The sequence below is a fragment of the Danio rerio genome, chromosome 20 (assembly GCF_052040795.2).
Source record: "Danio rerio strain M-AB ecotype USA chromosome 20, GRCz13ab, whole genome shotgun sequence".
NCBI lineage: Eukaryota > Metazoa > Chordata > Actinopteri > Cypriniformes > Danionidae > Danio > Danio rerio.
In genome coordinates, this window is record NC_141040.1 from 23136963 (window position 1) to 23157035 (window position 20073).

Genomic DNA, 20073 nt, shown 5'->3' on the forward strand with positions numbered 1-20073 from the left:
TAACGGTATTGAATGATTCATCTTGACAAATGCACTAAACACTGGCATGCTGCATAAATCCAGACTAGTAAATCAGCTCATTTTATATGGAGGAATGGATTAAGGATCCATATGAAAACCCCCTCTGTTTTGTGAGCCTCTATGGACATTTCACAATGCAGCGAGCACCACTTGAAATATTTGCGCCGCCTGGTTGTCATGAATGGGGTCGCGGCCATTGGACGTCACGCGATCTTCTAATCACATGACTTAGCTTTGGCAAAAATCAAAATGACAGCTAATGTAACAGTGTCTTCTATGTATTTATTTACTGTTTTATTACTTTTATTTAATGTATATGTCAACAGTCAGGACACCGATGCACAGGTGAGAAGATCGACTGGTGTGGTGCAAAAACACCCTAAATAACCTCCTTAAATGCAACCGTTATTTGTTATTATGTTATCGCAGTTGACTATAGATATGATTCATGCATGTTGGCGTACAATATTTTGAAAGCTTTCACATTTATTGTCTCTAGTTATGTCAGATGTGTGAAGGAACGATACGACATGATAGTCCGGTCTGGAGCTTCTGCATAACAAAAGGCTATGTTAAGGGTCACTGCTGTTTTAAAAACAACACCAGCGATGTCGACACTATTATAGGGTAGGTTCATTTACTAGTATTCGTTTTTATAACTGAAATATTTAATAGTCTGATAATACATCTTCAAACATCTGTTCTGCTTTAGGTTGGACTTGTCAAACTGCTCTATCAGTCATGTAGAGCACCTTTATAATTCATCCACAGCACTCATCATGTACGTACTTTTATCATCATGGTATGAGCGTCACTCGATGTTTTAATAAACGGAATAGCAAACTGTCTTTGTTTTACAGAGATCTCTCCAACAACCCCATCTCCAACCTGAGTGATTATGTGTTTCAGGGTTTCAGCCAGCTTACACAACTGTAAGTCATCCATGAGTGGAGAATATCATGCTCATAACATTCAAGGCTGCATGTGGTTTCAAAATGAGGGGTCAAGGAAGTGTCATGGAACAGTGTAGCAACACTGATTAATTCAACATCATGCTTGAAACATTTCTTTGAGATTTTGGTCCATGTTGACAAGATGACATATACGTTTATGACAGTTCAAATGTTTCTTATTACAATAAATAGTGAAGCTTTTATCACGATACTCACTGAAAGGATTACTTTAACAGTCATAATAACCAAATATATTTGAAGAGTTCAGATGCAAATACCTCTAAATGCCATCTGAAATTTTCTTTTAAAATGAGCATTTTTATCAGTCTCCATTGTGTAGGTTCAGTAATTTCACTTTTATGGCAACGAATAAGTGCTTTTCATTATTTTCAAAGTGACATAACTCAACATAAACAAAGGAGGCTGAGAATAATGCTCATTATTGATGGAAATTTTAGATGGCACTTAGAGGTTTTTGCATCTGAACTCTTCATTTTTTTTTTTTGTTTATGTATGTGTGTGTGTGTGTGTGCACTGTAGTGCTTTATTGTATATAATGTGTATAGGAAACAAATGTTTTACAAGATAAACTGCAAAAGGATTATAATAGGTAACACTTTACAATAAGGTCTCATAATAGTTAACACATTAAAATCAGCAGTTAGAGCTGCATTCATCACAGTTACTCTGTTAATCTTTGTTAAAAACTGAAATTAACTAGCTATTAATATATAATAAAACATTATAACTTGATTATTAAGCATTAATTAGGAAATAACAAGGACAGTTCACTCAAAAATTAAAATGTACAATATAAATCTTTACAAGTTTTTGTTTCTATTAAACACAAAAGAAGATATTTTGAAAAAAGTCAAAATTCTGTAACCACTGACTTCCATGGTAGGAAAAACAGCAACTGTGTAAGTCAATGGTTACTGATTTCCAACATTTTTCAGAATATCTCTTCAACAGAAGAAGAAAGGCAAACAGGTTTATGACAAGAAAAGGTTGAGTAATTGATAACAGAATTTTCAGTTTTGGATTAACAAACAATAGGCCTCGTCTACAGGCATCGACTTTTTAGATGCCTTAACAAACAGCTGATCTATGGGCCTAATAAAGTGACCTGTGTAAACAGAAAATATAAATCAGGTTTAATAAAATGTTAATATTTTATTTCATGTGATATTCTGCTACCAAACGACACTTTTTGATACCATCCCAACGGGACACAAAACCATTCACAAGGGCCTTCACATTTAATGTTCCGTCATAGTGGAATGACCTGCCAAACTCAATGTAAACAGCGGATTCTCTGGCCATATAAATAAACATCAAGAGGAATCAGTTCATCAATACTTAATAATTTAGTTTTCCATCAATAGCTCTCCCTATTTATTTGCACTTGACACTTTTTTATAATCACTCAATGTTTCTGGGAAAATTGTGCAGTTCTGAATGTGAGTGGGCTTCACCTGTAGCAGATACGCTTTAATCCTCTTCATATGCACCAGACACTTTCCTATTAGCACTCCATGTTTCTGGAAAACACTGTGCCATTCTGAGTGTGCTTTACACATGCAAATAGACATGACAAACCACCTGTAGGAAACATACTAATTCCTCTACCTCTCAGTATGCACCAGACACGTCCTACAAACACTTTGTTCAAAGGAATCAACCATTTTTAAAAGATGCTAAACGGATTTATACTTGTTAGGGCTCCTACACGTTGCTGCTCTCTGTGTATTTAAAGTGTTTCTTTTATCCTCACCTGTAAGTCGCTTTGGATGAAAGCAAGTGGTAAATGTACAAATGTAACAACTTTACGGTAAGTAAATGCTAAATTTAAGCTAACTTGACCAATATCTGTTTAGTTTACTACCTTCAAAACTGGAGTGTCCGGGGGGCAGAGCATCATGGGAGAAGGTGGAAGTGAAAAGCATTACCAGAATCTGTGAAGGACAGAAAAATGCTTGCAATCAAACAGTGCAGATGCGTAAGTAATCTAGGCAAACAGACATGTACATCTGTAAAATGCAAAGCCTTTAAGGCATTTTTTGTATATTGTTTTGTGTCTTCAGCCTTGGTTTGCCCTGAAAACTCATTGTGCAGCCCATACGGACCAGGATTTTTCGAGTGTAGCTGTCTTAACAATTTCCATGGGTACAAATGCATGAGACAGGTGAGACCCCTGGACAGTCATCCCAAACAGGTTAGTCATTGCTTCTGTATTTTAACATGTTTATTGTTACTTCTTATGCTTTACAGGGAGAATTTCCTTTAGTTAAAGTGCTTGGGATACTTACCGCATCAACAGTGGTGGTTTCGTCTGTGCTCTGGTTTACACAAAGACGAAAAGTCAAGAACACTTGAGTTTTAAAGAGACTGACTTTTGAAGTGAGAACCCTAAAAAATGCATCAGGTGCATTCAAATGATGCATCCGAATACTGAGTATCATACACTGGAAAGATAACCACCGGATTATTGGTCTTTTAACTAACCAAAAGCAGGTTTACATGATGTTATTATTATTATTTTAAATGAATAAGTTTACACACAGCTAGTGTTTCACTCTTTTTAAACCCTTAACGTCCTTAAAATCGTTTTATATATATATTTTATAAAGTATTTCATGAACACTGACATATTCACAGCCATAAAGAGGCTGGTTTGCAAAGGGAAAACTGACCACAGACTGAACTTGCTGATCGTATTTGGAGAGCTGCCTCATTTCTGCCGAATGTTTTTATTTGAAACAGTTGAAAATGAAGCACTGAGACATTTAAGCGATGCTTCTGAAAGATAAATATTGCATGTTGCTTTAAAAGTAAATGATGTTCATTTTAAAGTGTTTAAAGACTACAGTATTTTGACATTTTACAAGGGAGTAAATGTGAAAATGTAGATTATAACTGTCACATTCTGCCTTTTACAGATGTCTCATGTTAGTCAGCTGATAATAGCTCCTGCAATGCTTGTCTTTGTTGGCAGGGTTAAAATAAAGCTGGTAAATGTTTCATCTGCTAATATGAGATAAATAGACTGACACGCTGTTTGCTGAAAACTGGTATGATTTTGTCAATACTGTAATATTGTGGTATGCATTTCAGCATGTACCTTGTTAACCTGGTACCTAAAATAAAGATCTGTTAAAAAAAAAAATAAGTCAGCATCATTTTTTAATCTAAACCATTTATTTTCTTGTAGCATTTCTAAGGTTTTGGTCATATAAACCAAACCCCTTATACGTACAACATGGTCTTGCGCACACATATGCACTGTTCCCTTTTTTTTACATCTATGAAAGGACTTTGGCATGGGTAATCTTGAAAAAAAGATGATAGATATTTCTTAAAACGTGTATGTCTATTTACGGACCATCATGAGGGGCCAAAACTGAAAGCAAAAAATGCATTACTGACAATCTGCATGGTGTCTACACCAATTTCATGAACTGATCTCAGAATGTTCTGCCTGAAACCAACTGTCATTTAAAAAACACATCTAGAATAGGACCAGTTGCGCGGTTCAAAATGAAATGGAGTCCCCCCAATGAGGACATAAACAGCAGCTATATTTGAAAAGCTGGTTCCATTTGATAGATATGTTTGTTTCATGCCAGAAGCCCTGTGCGCACAGATTCAAGAGGGAAGTGTGTGCATCTGCTCTTCACTGATCTACATTCTTGACTCGCAGTACCACAGGCACAGAGGTGCAGGGGATCATGCCCAAATCGGTGATCACAAGGTCCACAAAGTCTGGTGGCGTCACATCATACACCAGGTTCAGAAGGCCCAGCGATTTAACAGTCTGCCAGTTCTCTAGGTGGGTCTTCCCATTTCTGGTCACAATCAGGTCATCAGGGTCATCTGTAAAAATTGTTTATTTTAAAAGAGTTATGTTTAGGGATTTTCATATATTAATCTTTTTTATTATTACCAATAGGTAAACAACAATGAAACTTCATAAAAACCTTCCCCAGCTTTATACAAATAGTATTGGTACTTTTACTCTCTGATGCACAACATGGATCAAACGTGAGCTGAATTATATTTATTTTCTATCTCTTCTATCTCACAAACAAATACTTGATTATTCAATATTCCAAATACAGTATCACATATTTAAAATTGTTTTGGAAAAAAGAAAGCTTAGTTGCATTGCATTTTGTTCCTCTGTATGTCCACACATACCGCAGCTAGATCTCTGCAACTCACACATGGTCGCCCACTGATGCTAAGCAGGGCTGTGGCTGGTCAATACTTGGATGTGAGACCACTTGGAAAGCTAGGTTACTGCCAGAAGTGGTATTAATGAGACCAGCAGGGGGCGCTCAATCTGCGATCTGTGTGGGTCCTGACGCCCCAGTATAGTGAAGGGGACTCTATACTGCACAGTGAGCGCCATCTTTCGGATGAGACGTTAAACCGACTCCTGTATTCATTAAAAACCCCAAGATGTCCTTTGAAAAATGTTCGAAAAGGTTTATCCTGGCGAAATTTGCCCACTGGCCTCCGTCCATCATGGCCTCCTAACCATCCCCATATCATAAATGGCTTCATCACTTTGTCTCTTATGCACCATTTAGCTAGTGTGTGGTGCGCCATATGGCTACCATCGTGACATCCAAGTGGATGCTGCACCCTGGTGGTGGATGAGGAGATTTCCCCCAATGTGTAACGCGCTTTGAGTGTTTAGAAAAGTGCTATCTAAATGTAAGGAATTATTATTATTGCATATAGCGGAATGACAATAAAGTTCAACTTGACTTGAAATTAGGTTCCTGAGTGGCTTTTTGGGGAAAATGGAGGTGTAAATACAAAACTTAAAAAACGACTTTAAAAAATGAAAATAAATAAGATAATAAATTCCTGTAATAATAAATGATAAAAATGCAAATCTTTGAAAGATTTATCAAATAAACACTGAGCTACAATTGAAATAAGGTAGCAATGGGTCATCATTTTCCACCAATTTTGAGCATCAAAAGGGTTATTGATAAAATAAAATGATGCAAATTTTATTAAGTAAGCACAACATGACAGTTACCTAATTCATTGGATACAAAAGAGTCCGTCTGCACTCGTTCACAGAACTTGTAGGTCTCACAGCAGACCAGCACTGGTACATTGTAGGCCTTTGCTACCAGGGCAATTTGGGAAGTTCCAACACGTGACATCACATATCCATTGGCAAGGAGTGCATGAGCACCGAGAAATACCTTGGATACCTGGAAATAAAGAGTGCAGAGTCCAAGCTCTGATTCAGCATTCAGGCAAACAATGTTTTATAATGACAACATAAAGGCCGGTTAACTTGAGATATTACATTAGATATATGAGATATTACATTACTGTTCAAACAAGTCAGGTTTTTGTTTTGTTTCAAATCAAAATTTCATTTATCATGGATGCAACAAATTGATGTACAGTGAGGTTTTATAATGTTACAAAAATGTATATGAACTTTTTATTTACCGAAATGCCTTAAAATACAAACACCCTAACTTGATACTACAGAACCATTGTGGTTTATTTTTGCAGTGTTATCTTTTAACTTCTGCAAAATATAAGATTGTTTTTGTCAGTTAAATATGGTAAAGATTGCTAAATAGGAGTAGCTATCTTTGTCTACCCTTTGTTCTACTCTGCACTACATTTGCAGCTATTGTGTTCCTTTAAGAAGTACCAAACCATAATTAAGTCGTATTTTTAGCAGCCGTTTATATCACACACTTAATCAATCAGCTGACGGTGCAAGCAGTTTGTTAAGAAAGCACATTACCTCACAAGAAGCTAAAAATAAAACACGCTTGCAAAAATCCCAGCAAGTAATGAGATTTACAGAAAAGAATGACTCACTTCAGGCAGAATGTAGGACAAGGCAGAAATGAGCACGTAAGTACATCGGATGCCTTTCTTCACCAGACGCCTCAGCGCCTCTCGACCTTCCAACCTGGGCCGACTGTCCACAACTATGACTCTGAACTGCCTCTGCTTCTCAAAGGCTTCGCACAGAATGTGATTGACAAGTGACGAGCTTGAAAAAAAGACAAGAAAGCACTCCTGAAACACATCTGAACGATTTAATATAGACTATTTGATATTTGGCGATTAAAAATGATGATCAATTACTTTACAATTACTTACCAGCCGTAAACTAGAATGACGTCTCCATTGCTTATCTTCTCAATAGCATATTTAGAAATGGCTTCAGAAGCCAAAATGATCTTCTCATTTATGTAACTATCAATACATGCCTGCAGTTTCCCTTTTGCCTGTTGAGGAAACACTGGTTTTAGGAACTCACAGAAATACTGCAGTAAGCAGGGGTGCACATCACTTTTTGGTGCAGTGTCCTGACATTTTATCCTACCCATCATATTATGCTACCAACCCTGTATTTGAATGGTTTTGAGGACGGGGTTAGGGATTAGGTAGGTTAGGGTGATGTAACAGCTTTAGATCACACTACTACACATTAAAACTTACACTGGTAGCAAAATCTGATGGGGAGCATATTGTGTCATCAAAATGTGCTACCTACTTTTTGAATGGGCGGTGGGACAATCTGACAAGGTAGAACAAATAGACAGAACACCCAAAGCTCAAAGAAGAACCTAGAGATGTTGCTTTGTCATCTTTCATACAGTATATGGTTAGTATATAGCACATAATGTTTTAGATACTTTTCAAGATATTAGTTTTCAGCTTAAAGTGCAATTTAAAGGCGTAAGACTAGGTTAATTAGGATAACTAGGCAAGTTCGTGTTAGGCCTGTCACAATAATCAATATATATCGGCTTACTGCACTTATTTGTTTTATTTAAGCTGGACTAAAAGCAGTTTTAAATTGTTTAAACACCATTTTAAGGGAAATATTATTAGCCCCTTTAAGATATATATTTTTTAATTGTCAACAGAACAAACCATCGTTATACAATAACTTGCCTAATTACCCTAACCTGCCTAGTTAACCTAATTAACCTAGTTAAGCCTTCAAATGTCACTTTAAGCTGTACAGAAGTGTCTTGAAAAATATCTAGTAAAATATTATTTACTGTCATCATGGCAAAGATAAAATAAATCAGTTATTATAAATGAGTTATTAAACTGTTATGGTCAGAAATGTGTTGAATAAATCTTCTCTCTGTTAAACAGAAGTTGGGGGGAAAAAAATAAACAGGGGGGCTAATAATTCTGACTTTAACTACACACACTTATATAGACACACCTTACGAATTGGAGCACGCTTACATCATCGATGATGCGAGTGTTCAGTTTAACAGGAAGAGAAGCACTCATGCTTGGAGATTAGTGGAGATTTATTTAGTTATATTGTTTGGTATTATTTTTTTATTTGTATGATTTTTTGCAGTCAAATATTTAACTGAACAGATCCACAACCATTGACACTCGTAAATTATCATAAAAGTTCTCTTGCTGCATGTATTAGGAGGTTTGCTGAAAGTGCAGCTGACGTGCAGCGAGGGCTTTGTGTCTTTAATAAACTGATAGCTTGCATTTTTTGATCAGTAGGAATGATTAAGAAATCCATATGAAACAGTCCCTTAAAAGTGACGTCGCCTCTTCAGTTTCAGGCTCAAGCACACTTTGCACTCACACTACAAGCATACTGCCCCAAAGCCTAACCGAACCACACTCTGACACACCACTTCCAAGGCCATGGTCGGCCAACTGAACAGCACCTGAGCCCAATTTGGAGCACTCACACTTGTCAAACAAACTGGGAAATGTGCCCGGGCACAATTCGGATATAATAAACATCTCTAAATGTCTTTAAAACTCTTACCTCCTCTTCTTTGCATTGATTGGGTATATTTGAAATCTCCTTCTTTATGTACTTGATGGCATTGCCCATGCTGGCAGACAGAGGCCGACACTGGCTGAGGAAACTGAAAGAGCAATACCAATACATTCACATGATGTTCATCTTCAACTATGTTCATGCTTTATCAATTTTGACAAGGAAAAAAATGAACCTGATATAAGGTGAAAGCTTGTTCACAAGGTCCCTTGACAACTCCTCGTTTGGAGGTGTGCTATAGTCTTGAATAACCTGTGAAAAAGCATTTACATATTCATCACGTTCAAAGAGTAAGAAGATTTAAGCAATTGTATGGTTTTCTTTGTTTATTACCTGTTTGAAGGCATGTAGCAGGGCCACAGATCGAGCATTGGATCCTGCTATAATGCCCTGAGAGTACTGCAGGCCCAACCGAACAATGGATGGGTGAATAACTGTGGCTGGGATGCTAAAAAAATGACCATAACAAAAGAATTAGACTTAAGCTATAAAACCTTCCATTTTAACAGTTTATCCCACATACAAAATGCTAAATTGAGTTATATACAGTGAAGATCAAAATTAGAGGACAATCTACAATTTCCTAAAATTCCACGTCAATTGTTAACCCTATTTGAAGTCATCTTAACTTAAGAGCTAAAGGGGAAATGAAGCACTCAGTCAAGTTTACCTTATTACACATATCTAATGCTTGTATTTGCAGCAGCTCCACATCCACAACTTCATGCATTGGGTTAAATTAGGCTTTACAGTCTCCTTCCATTATTTCTGTTCAGCGGCAGAAACTCAACCAACCCTGTGACATTCCAGGATGGCTGTGCCCTAGGTCTAAAATCTATAGTAAAACGTGCCATTTACTGCTAAATGGTTACATTAATCGAGTTTGTTAAATATATTTTCATTAAAGTGGAGTCCAATGTACAAAATAAGGTAAACTTGACTGAGTGCTTCATTTCCCCCTTAAGGTGTAGCCTCTAAGCATATTTCATAAGTTACATATATTCTGAAGCATAGTATAAAACTTAAATAAGAATTTTGAAAAAGAGCAATAATCAAAATTCTACAACATTTTCAAATTTGTTGGTGAAGCCGTTATGAACCTTTTGATTTGAATTAATGGTTCGTAGCGTGTATCAAATTGGCATGGACACATGATTTCAGTGTGGAGCATTGTTACATTATTAACTTCAAAGCATTTCCAAAAATCAAAGGTTCTTCATTTTTTGGACCCTAAAGGCCAGTTTGGACCAAATAAGGTCAATACACACCAACCCAATGCCAAACAACTAGCACCGATGAAACCCAACTCTGTTGTCGGCTCGTGCCTGGTTCCCTCTGGACCAAAAAGCTGACCATGAACACACCAAACAGACTGCAGTCAATTGAAACTAGAGTGTGCATTCTGCGCCTGCATGGGTGGTTCTGTTTTTCTGTACCGCAGAGGGCAGTCCGTTTTATCATTCGGAACAGAAAACTGAAACTTCTGATGTGCACGTGCAAAGCATAAACAGGTAAGAGGTTTAGTACCATTATCACAGTAATTGTCACTCACTATGGAGTGGTACATCACTCCTGCAAATATTTCTGATAATATAATAATCCATATCGTTTGAAAATATTTGAGAATTGTAGCAAAATTACAGCCAGCCTCTTTGTAATCCTTCTTGGCTTGAATTGTTTACTTGCTACGTCACATTCACACTTTTGAGTCCTTGTTGAATAACCAGACAGAGCGCTCTCATCCCAGCTAATGACGATTGTACATGCTGAATTGGGTCATTGAGCTCTGTTGTTAACCTGATGAGAGGTGATGTGTTGAACACAACAAACCAACAAGCCAGACTGCCGCTGAACGACAAAGCCCAACCATGGGCTTGGTGTGTCCTGGCCTTTAGAATGAAAGTTTTATGGCCCGTTTCCACTGAGTGGTACAGTACGGTATGGTTTGGTTTGGTTCGCTTTTATGGCCATTTCCACTGTCAAAAGGCGTACCGAACCAAACCGTACCACTTTTTCGGGACCCTATCGAAAGGGTTCCAAACTGCAGAAAGGGTCTCAAAAGGGGTGGAGCTACACGCGCAGCTGAACGCTATTGGTTTACAGAGATACGTCATTCGTAGACTCAACAAGCCAGAATGTAAACAAAGGACCCGCCATGTTTTGAAATACACAGCGAGAGATTACAGCGGAATTATAAATATATATGCAGTCATGGTCGATCCTGCAAACAAACCCTGTTGTCGTCATGATAAACAGCCACAAAGCCATGGAGAAGAGCAGATTCACCCTGTGCCGCATAGTTTTTAACGAGCCAGTCTGAAGCCCGAGTGGTTTGGCTTTCTTTCTTGCTCTCGCTGCGCGTCTCTATCGTATGATAATAATAACTAGCACTTGAATATTGACAAGCTTTGGAAACCCGATCCTGTGAGAAGCTGACAAACGCGAGTGACACATTCAGAAAGAAAAGGACAAACGCGAGAGTGGAGCGCGGGGAAAAAAGGCGAAGCCAATTGGCAAAAGAAGCACGTTATTTCTTCAGCAAACGTGAACAAACTGCCTTGTTTTAATCTTTATAATCACCTTTTGGACTAATATGAACTGGGAATGATGGAATGACTCTCTAACAGAGGCTTCATGTGCTGCTGAAGATTACAGACACAGATGAGAGGTTTTCACTGACTGTAGGCTATACTTTGTGTTGTTTTGAACCTAATTAATGACGAAATGTCTGCTTTGTGTAGTTCTTCTCTAGTTGGTAACATATCGGAGACTGTAAGGGTCAGTATGTGTTCATATATGTTAATTTATTTATTTATTTTATATAATTACAGACGTTACAGTAGGCTATTTCGCACCGTCATTGATCTGCAGTTATAATCAACTCCTGTTTATAGAAGTTATAGAAAAGTTAGTAATAAACATTTATACACAAGTATTTATGTGTATACAGCATCTGTTTTGTGAGAAGTGCTTTTCATATGATATGTGAGCGACCTGTGCAGCTTTATTGTAGACATTTTCTCGAGCGAAAATGACGTCGACTGAAACTTTGTCATACACCACGTCCACCAAAAGGGTACCCTTGGAAGTGGAAACGCAAGCCTGATAAAGGTAACCCGTACCGACCCGAACCGTACCGTACTGTACCAGTCAGTGGAAACGAGCCATTAGTCTTCTTCACTTCAAAATGAGTGTGTAAATGTAAAAAGCTGACTTTTCGTGACTGGTCAAGTGCACATAAATTTTTTTTAAACATTTATAAACATTAAAAATAATAAGTGACTGATTATCAACATAATGTGTAAAAAATAGATAATTTTTGAGAATTTATTGAGTACATTAGATCGATATCTGGAGCATCAAGTCACACTGAAGGCTTGAGTAAAAATCCTGAAGATTCAGAAAACACTTTAAATGCATTAAAGTAGAAATTCGCAATTTCATTACACAATGTTTTGTTTTCAACGAGAATAACAGATCGTACTGACCCAAAACTTTTGAAAAGTACTTTATTTTACAACAAAAGATAATTAGTTGCCATATCCAAGTCTAATGAAAAAGAAAAAGCAACTCTTTTAAAGCAAATCTGTAATTAATGCAGAAGCTTCATTGGTTTCAGTACCTGATTTGCTGCGTGGGAGGGTTTTTTCGGCTGTATTGATGTAGATGTGAGAACAGGCTGACCTTGTAACCATAATCTGACCTCAAAGGAACCTAAATGAACAGAGCAAACAACAGCACAACATGTGAATATATCATTCCATCAGGGACAGACATTCTGGAGGTCCCATCCCCCGTCCTCATGTCAAAAGCTGAGGCTACATGACGCTCACATCTGACGACCGTGACAGCGTAATACTACATTTATAAATCTACACCCAACAAACAACATAAATGAAAAACAAATACACACTGGAAAATCACCCACATTTGACATCTAGCTATCACGTGAACACAGTGAAATGAAAATAATCACAATGAAATCACTTGCATAACACATTTAAACACAAGAGGAGTTAACTTTCACCAAGAATAAAAATTACATGAAACAGAGAAACAAAAAGTCAACAAGACACTGCACACAGAAGTGTGGAGCCAGACCTGGACTCCAGTTATATTTAAACCGCATCCCTGCCCTGACTTCTGTAAGACACGGGAAGGACCTGGGTTAAAAAACGCTGAAAAATGGATCTCAGAAAACACCTGGATGAATCCATCAATCGTCAGTCGGCTGTGATCAAACCAGATGTAAAGTATAGCAGTACAGATTTGTCTCACCTGCTGTCGCTCAAGCTTCTTGGCCAACTTTTTCAACGCAGCAGGATCATCCACCTGAACGTGCTCAGGTAACCTTTTCACAACTACAAACAAACAGAACCAAAGTTATACAAAATAACTCAACTGCTAAATACCAGTCAGATGCTCAGATTTGACAAGAAACGCTGCTATTAGTTTGTTTTAATCACACAGATATAAACACATTATTCATTTATTTTCAATATAATTGACCCTTCGCTAAATCCTGCTCTCCTTAGTTAGTGTTGCTACGGCTGTCAAGCTTTCATGTCTGGCACGTCTATTACAATATGTATGCGCTGGTGTCAGATATTTCTAGGGATAAAATTAGTTATTTTTGGCAAACAGATGAGATATCTGAAAAAGCCAGACAAAAAAAGGACTGCAGTATGCATTACAGGGGTATATTCACCACATATTACGCAACCCATTAAAGAATAATTTAAATGGTCAAGAAACACCAAAACACATTTTTTGAGTTGTTGACAGTCGTATATTTGTCCCACACTGCTAAAAACACTAATAGGACACACATTTTTGTGTTATTTCGAGCAAATTCGTACTTCCGGTTTGAAGCTAATTTTTAAAGCCGCTTCACGGCCATGAGATCTTTGCGTGTATTCCAGCGTGTAGACTGGACGTCTGTACCTGGGAGTGCCTTATTATGAGTATGCTGCATTAATGCATGAGTAAGACTTGGTTCAAACCAATCAGCGCGCTCTATTGTGCAACTTCATTAATGTGCATGAAGACGTGTTTTTACCTCTTACAGTGTTCAGACGGCAGAGAGACGCCACGCTTTGCTGCCATAACAAGTGGGAAAAGAAAATAGCTTGGAGATACTGGTTGTCCTTGTTGTTTTTATAATGTGCTGCAATGAAGGGTTTGTTTTCATTTTCCAGCTAAGAGAGCGCAACTGGACTCACAAGTGGATCAGTGCACGCGACACGCAGCAGAAATAAGTTGGTATGGAACATGTTTGACTCCACAGCTTTTCTCATCTGGAAATTTGTAAAATCCTGATTTGCCGCTCGTCTCCTTTTAAAAAAGACGCAGCTCCTATTGATGTTGACAGTCCTGTCTCTACAGATTTGGTAAGTGTGTGTGCGATCAGTGCCCTTTCTTTTTTGATTCAGATGTTATAGTTTGTATCATCAGCAGTATTCTTTCAGTGTTTAAAGACAGACCTTAGTCAAAGTGATTTCTAAGTTACTTAGTTTACAGTACGTTAATATCACTACAATATTATGGACTGAAAGATCCGCTGTAATTGCTGCTCTCCGAGTGAAAACGTGAACACTGCAAGCAAAATTTACCGACCGTTGTGTTAGATTTTTCGCCGCATTTTGTGACCGGATAGTCTACACACACACAGCTTTCTGACCTACCGAGTGCATCAGAGTTACTGAGAAATGCAGAGTTTTTTTTCTCTAATACGACGTGCGATATCAAACATTTTACTGTCATTAAACACAGTCACTGTCTTTCTCCCCTGCCCTTGTGTGTTTGTTTTTCCTCGGTAAAAATCAGCGTGTGCCTAAATGGAAACTCCTCTTTTATTCAAATCCTTCCCTCTTTTCCCTCCCCCGACACTCCCACCTAAACTGAGCTAGCACACCCACTTTCCTGACTTTTCCCAAACGAGAGGTGTGAAAACACCCTGCTGAAACAGGGGGGTTTTATGGCCCTTTAACTAAAAATTTAAGCTAAAGCCTAGCTGCCTCATACGCTGACCACTCAATAGTTTAGTTCATGCACGGCAGGATAGGTAAAAAAATGATCTAATAATAACAAATTAAACTGTGATTTCTTTTTTTTTAGCCAAAAGGCCAAAAAATAAGCAAATAAGCAAGGCCAAATAATAAGCAAATAAGAGCATCGTTGACCTATAACAGTGTACAGCACCTATAACGGTCAGTATGTTTATGGGCTTATTATACCGCTTTTCATTCTAATCTGTACTTAACTGGAAAAAATAAATAGATTGAAATCCAAATCAAAGTATTAGTAGCAGAAGTGAACAAACAGATTTTCCCTAAATGCAAAAATTAATCCGACGCCAAAAATAAAAGCTGACACTAACCTGCTATAATGTCGTCACCAATGACTAAGGCCAGACAGAATCTGCAGACATTTTTTGTTTTTCTAATGAAAATTTTGTAAAAAAAAAAAAAATATATATATATATATATATATCTGCAGATTTATGCTGAATTATTTTAGGAGTATCGTAAATAAAAACTTTATATATGAAATTTAAAATAAAAGCATTTTAAGTTTTCTTTATTGTTTACAATGCAAATCCATCTAGATCCACTTATTTGGTAAACAAAGCAAGTCTCTTATATAATCTCTCTTCTAAAAGACTATTACTGTATTGTAAATTAATCAAATTATCACTTTTATTTTAGTCAATAATATTACTAAAATTAATTTAAAAATGGAATATATATAAATTTACACACATTTACAGGAGTAAATAAATAGACTCGATGATGGGCTAAAAATCTGCAGATTTTTGTGCGCACAGATTCCGTGTGGGCCTACCAATGGCTAAATCTCCAAAAGGTTTCTAAAAAATTGTAGCTCTGACATGGACAGCTGCAGTTGAATTATATGCTCAGTTTGTGATCATATCCGTTTTGTTCTGTTGATATGTAATCTAAATAATCGTAGCTTGAAACAAAAGGAAATATGACTGGGTTGTGCTGCTTTTACGGCCTCTCACATAGCTTGATCCACGCTGGCCTTTCTCCCCTTGGGTTTTAGGTTTAGAAAAGCGAAAAAATTCCACCACCCCATCCAAACTTTCAGGAGCGCTGCATGTTACACAGCGGCTGCAGTTAATGTTTGATACTTACAGCAGTTCATCATAAATCTTTTTTACCGCATTTGACAGCAAGAATGAACATAGAAGCATTGTCTGATTGAAAAGCAGCAACTACACGTGTTGAAAAGAATCTAAAATGCCAAATAGGATGCATTTAAGCAGCATTTTCTAAAGTAATACTAACTGTTTTTAGCTTTTCGCTTGTACGGTGGATCAAAACACTTTTTTGGACATTACGTATTTGTACATATGTACATTACTTTTTATTAATGTTTTTTATTTTATTAATTTTTATTGCCGGTTACGGAGGTCACTTTGTCAGATTATGCAATTTTTTTCTTGATAAAATATTGACCTGTCGTGGGTAACAAATGTGCCAGACAACACGTTCCTTAACGATCAGTCATCCTGTGACATCTACGACAAGTGTTATTTCCCAAAGCAGTCACAAGGGTTGCTATAACAATATTTTTTTATCTCATTTTCAATTTTATTTTATTTTTTATTATTTCAATCTCAATAAACACTGATGCTTGCAGACAACTAATAAATACATTATGGCGCTCATTAGGATAGGATCAAACTTATAATTCCTTTTTAACAGGGGCGTAGCCACAGGTGTGTCGGTGCCTAAAAATAGATGGATATATATATATATATATATATATATATATATATATATATATATATATATATATATATAAAATCGGGGGGAAAAAAAGAATTGTAATAATTTGTTAATAAAATAGTGCTGCATTATTCTCAGTCAGTGGAAAATATGCCGAAAAATATGAAGATTGCCGAAGCTGCATGCATTTCTTTTCATCAAGTAGCCAATTCATTGCTGCGAAGCGCTACATTTTACAGAGGCTGCATGAGAGAAAGTGCATCTTGTTCATTTTGTTTATTTTACAAGTACGCAACTTTGGTGTTATTGTGTGTACACATATTTCCATGGTTATATAGACCAGGTTCTAGTATTGCATGAGTGGGGGCATTATTTTACCGTGGTAAAGTGGAGCATTTCTTGGCAAGTTAATGCTTTACTTTGTTTATTAATTAAATTTCATAGTTATAAAATAAATTGAAAGAATATTTTAACACTTTCAATAATTCAGGCCTTTTTTTTGCACCAAAAGTAAAACCGGAGGGAAACCGGAACACCCGGAGGAAACCCACGCGAAGGCAGGGAGAACATGCAAACTCCACACAGAAACGCCAACTGAGCCGAGAATCGAACCAGCAACCTTCTTGCTGTGAGGAGACAGCACTACCTATTGCGCCACTGCTTTGCCTCCTATGTAAACGTATAACCTAAAATTACTTTAAAAAATTAAAGCTGGCAGAGTGTGTGTCGCGGATAAAGTGTTTATTACATGAAAAGTGAGGTGTCTATTGCAGCATTCGTTTAGATATGCGCATGGTGCATTTAAAGCTTCAGAAAATGGCTCATTAAAAAAGGACAAGGACGTAAATGCTTTTTACAAGTCGCAATCAAAAATGACGATAATATGGTGTATTGGAGTGTATAAGCAGGCAATTCGTGAGAATGGGTTGATTCAGGTATAGTATAGCCTACCACTTCTAAATCCCCTCTGATGCGCATCATTCAGTAGTGTCCTGCAGTAGCCAAAATCATGACACCACATCCAGTCATATGTGAATAAGTGTCACAGTGATGATGCAGTGAATACCGTGGCGCTGGCTTGCATTGAATATATTCGATGATTGCACCTGCGCCCGACTTGTAATTTGAATCAGTAATTTGAATCAGTACATAATAACCAAAAAAAATACCTTAGAAATAAAAAGTTGCAGGTTTTACGATCAGACATTTCTAAAAACAAGTGAAACCCCGTAAACCTTTCAGTCCAAAGATCCAGTAAACGAATGCATTCAAATAAGTTCAAAACATTGCGGCTACAGAGAAAGAACGGCTACACAGGTAAAGATGCGCCACGCTGCTCCTCGCCACTGGCTCTCATTGAAAATGAATAACTTCGGGCTACTTTGACGCTCTCGCCACTTTCGGAGTACCTGTATGGTTATCAGTTATCGATATCGGCCCAAAAGTCCATATCCCTACTTATAACACCTAAATATTTGCTCGCACGAGATGTGTTTTCATTCTTTTTTTGCAACAAGCTCGATAAAATTGCAAAAACATCAATTACAATATTATAACGGTATGGTCAGGTTGAAGAGTAAGGTCCGCAAGTATAAATTACCTGGCTGGAGCTCATTGGGGGAGGCTTTAGGTTTGCTGGAGGTGGATTGTTGACCACCTTCCTTCTTGCCCTGTTTTGATGCTCGTTCTGAGTCTTGCCGTGCCCGTCGCTCTGCTCGCAGCTCTGCTTTGGTCTTTGCAGGCTTCTCTGCAGCCGCAGGAGTTTCAGATGCAGATGCAGTTACAGGTGCTGGAGCAGCTGCTGACATCAAAGGGTCCGACAGTTAAAACAGCACCCCAAAATAGACCATAGAGTAGATTAAAAGGCTATTAAAAAACTCCATTAAGCTAAGAAATAAAAATAGCAGCATCAAAACAGACATTGTATTTTCAAAAACATAAGTTGCCTTTTTTTAATTATCTGAAATGTGCCATGACTTTTATTCCAAAGAAGATGTTTCTTGTTTTTTTTTTTTTTTACTCAAAGTGTAGACTGCCTTTTACTTTTAGGACTATTAATCTTCTTTACTATTCTACTGGCAATGAGGGGAACTATAATATGTTTATAATGTTTGCAACAGCTTCATTTTATTAAGCTCTACTAGTATTATTTCAGTTTTTTGTATATAGACTTATACAATCAGGGTCAGGGTCAACATTTTCTTTGCGAGGGGGGGGGACTCTATTTGCATAAATGTTTTTAACTCCATTCTTCCCTGTAAATATTAAACTAGTCTTAATAAGACAGAAAAACACATAAATAAATTTCCTTTAATTATACCAAGTTATTTCAAATTTCAATCGATATTAAATTAACTTTAATAAAAATTGCATTGTATGAAAATTGAGAACACTTTTGTTTTCACACTGAGGTACCTTTATGTGCCGGGCTCTGGGTGACAGGCTTTGATGGAGGTGGAGCAGATGCTTTCTCTTTTTCCTTCTCCTTTTCCTTCTCTGGAGGACCCTTGTTGTCATCTTTTTTATTCTTTTTATGCTGCTTCTTCTCTTTCCTAAGACGCTGCTTTTCTTCTTTGGTCAACTCCTTACCTTCACTCTATAAGTAAAAAAAAAAAGTGTCACAGTTTCAATTTATTATTAAATTCAGAAATCCTGTAAACAAATGTGGCATGTCTTAAAAATCAAATCTGCACTTTGGGCATTAAAAAAACATTTTATTTCTAGTAAAGCCTAAAATGTTGTCCAGGACAGCATCTCTTTAGGACATTTGGACAATTAATTTTTTTAAATATTAAGTACTTTTTAAGAAACAATCAATGGATTTGAAAAATAACATACAAATAAAATATGGTATAAAATATAGTGAATTTATAATAATATTAATAATAAAAAAGACCTACCTTTGCTTTTACAATATCTTGCAACTTCCCTTCTTCACCTATGACACAAACAAACAGATATTTAAAAGGTATATCAAGGTTAAATTTGCTAGATTATAGTCATTTACAGAGAAAAGGCGGTTTAAGTTTGAAGTAATGAGGTCTACGAGAACAGAAAACCCCTCGACACTGAATTTGCAGTGTTATTTCATCATGCTGGCACACGATCTTTACCAAACTAAAAACGTTGCATAAAGATTCTCTTTGTCTTGAAAAAATATCGCGTTACACACAATTTGGAATAATGTGATCAATTTATGCAGTTAGAGGTCAGCATAAATACATTCCAAATGGCAAAACAGCATGATGTAATTTCCACTGTATGGATGTGTCAAGTCAGCTGTGTCATGGCAGAGGCGATCAAGCGACCGAACGAGCCGTAACACAAGCTCTCTGTTGGTGACTGTAAACGACTGCTTGTGTACATGTTCACGTCGGTCTCAGCACACGTAGAAAGTTGGCAATATTATGTTTTACCTGTAGCATGGTTGATGCTGTCAACCTGTCTCCCATCCGAGTCCGCCATGTTTCATTTCTTCGTGACTTCTCCTGCTGGTAAACCGATGTGAAACGCA

At 37.1% G+C, this 20073-nt stretch overlaps 2 protein-coding genes across 5 annotated transcripts; one reads left to right on the forward strand and one right to left on the reverse strand.

The window, feature by feature from the left end:
- The first annotated feature begins 226 nt into the window (after positions 1-226).
- On the forward strand, positions 227-4143 carry atraid (all-trans retinoic acid induced differentiation factor). Its single transcript, NM_001044773.1, has 7 exons — positions 227-366; positions 521-648; positions 734-802; positions 882-953; positions 2852-2973; positions 3059-3159; positions 3246-4143. The coding sequence occupies exons 1-7, from the start codon at positions 271-273 to the stop codon at positions 3348-3350; spliced, it is 693 nt and encodes a 230-aa protein (NP_001038238.1). The 5' UTR covers positions 227-270; the 3' UTR covers positions 3351-4143.
- eif2b4 (eukaryotic translation initiation factor 2B, subunit 4 delta) lies at positions 827-20039 on the reverse strand. Of its 4 annotated transcripts, none has more exons than XM_087296792.1 (14): positions 19976-20039; positions 19460-19497; positions 18975-19155; positions 18160-18357; positions 13084-13166; positions 12907-12948; positions 12428-12519; positions 9139-9253; positions 8981-9057; positions 8791-8893; positions 7128-7255; positions 6840-7017; positions 6028-6208; positions 1500-4847 (listed from the first exon to the last, which is right to left on the reverse strand). In XM_087296792.1, the coding sequence occupies exons 1-14, from the start codon at positions 20022-20024 to the stop codon at positions 4648-4650; spliced, it is 1665 nt and encodes a 554-aa protein (XP_087152918.1). In that variant the 5' UTR covers positions 20025-20039; the 3' UTR covers positions 1500-4647. The 4 variants fall into 4 exon arrangements, with proteins under 4 accessions (XP_087152919.1, XP_087152918.1, XP_087152917.1 ...); XM_087296791.1 differs by having other exon boundaries at positions 18160-18360; XM_087296793.1 differs by lacking the exon at positions 12907-12948 and having other exon boundaries at positions 827-4847; positions 18160-18360.
- Between the last annotated feature and the right edge of the window lie 34 nt (positions 20040-20073).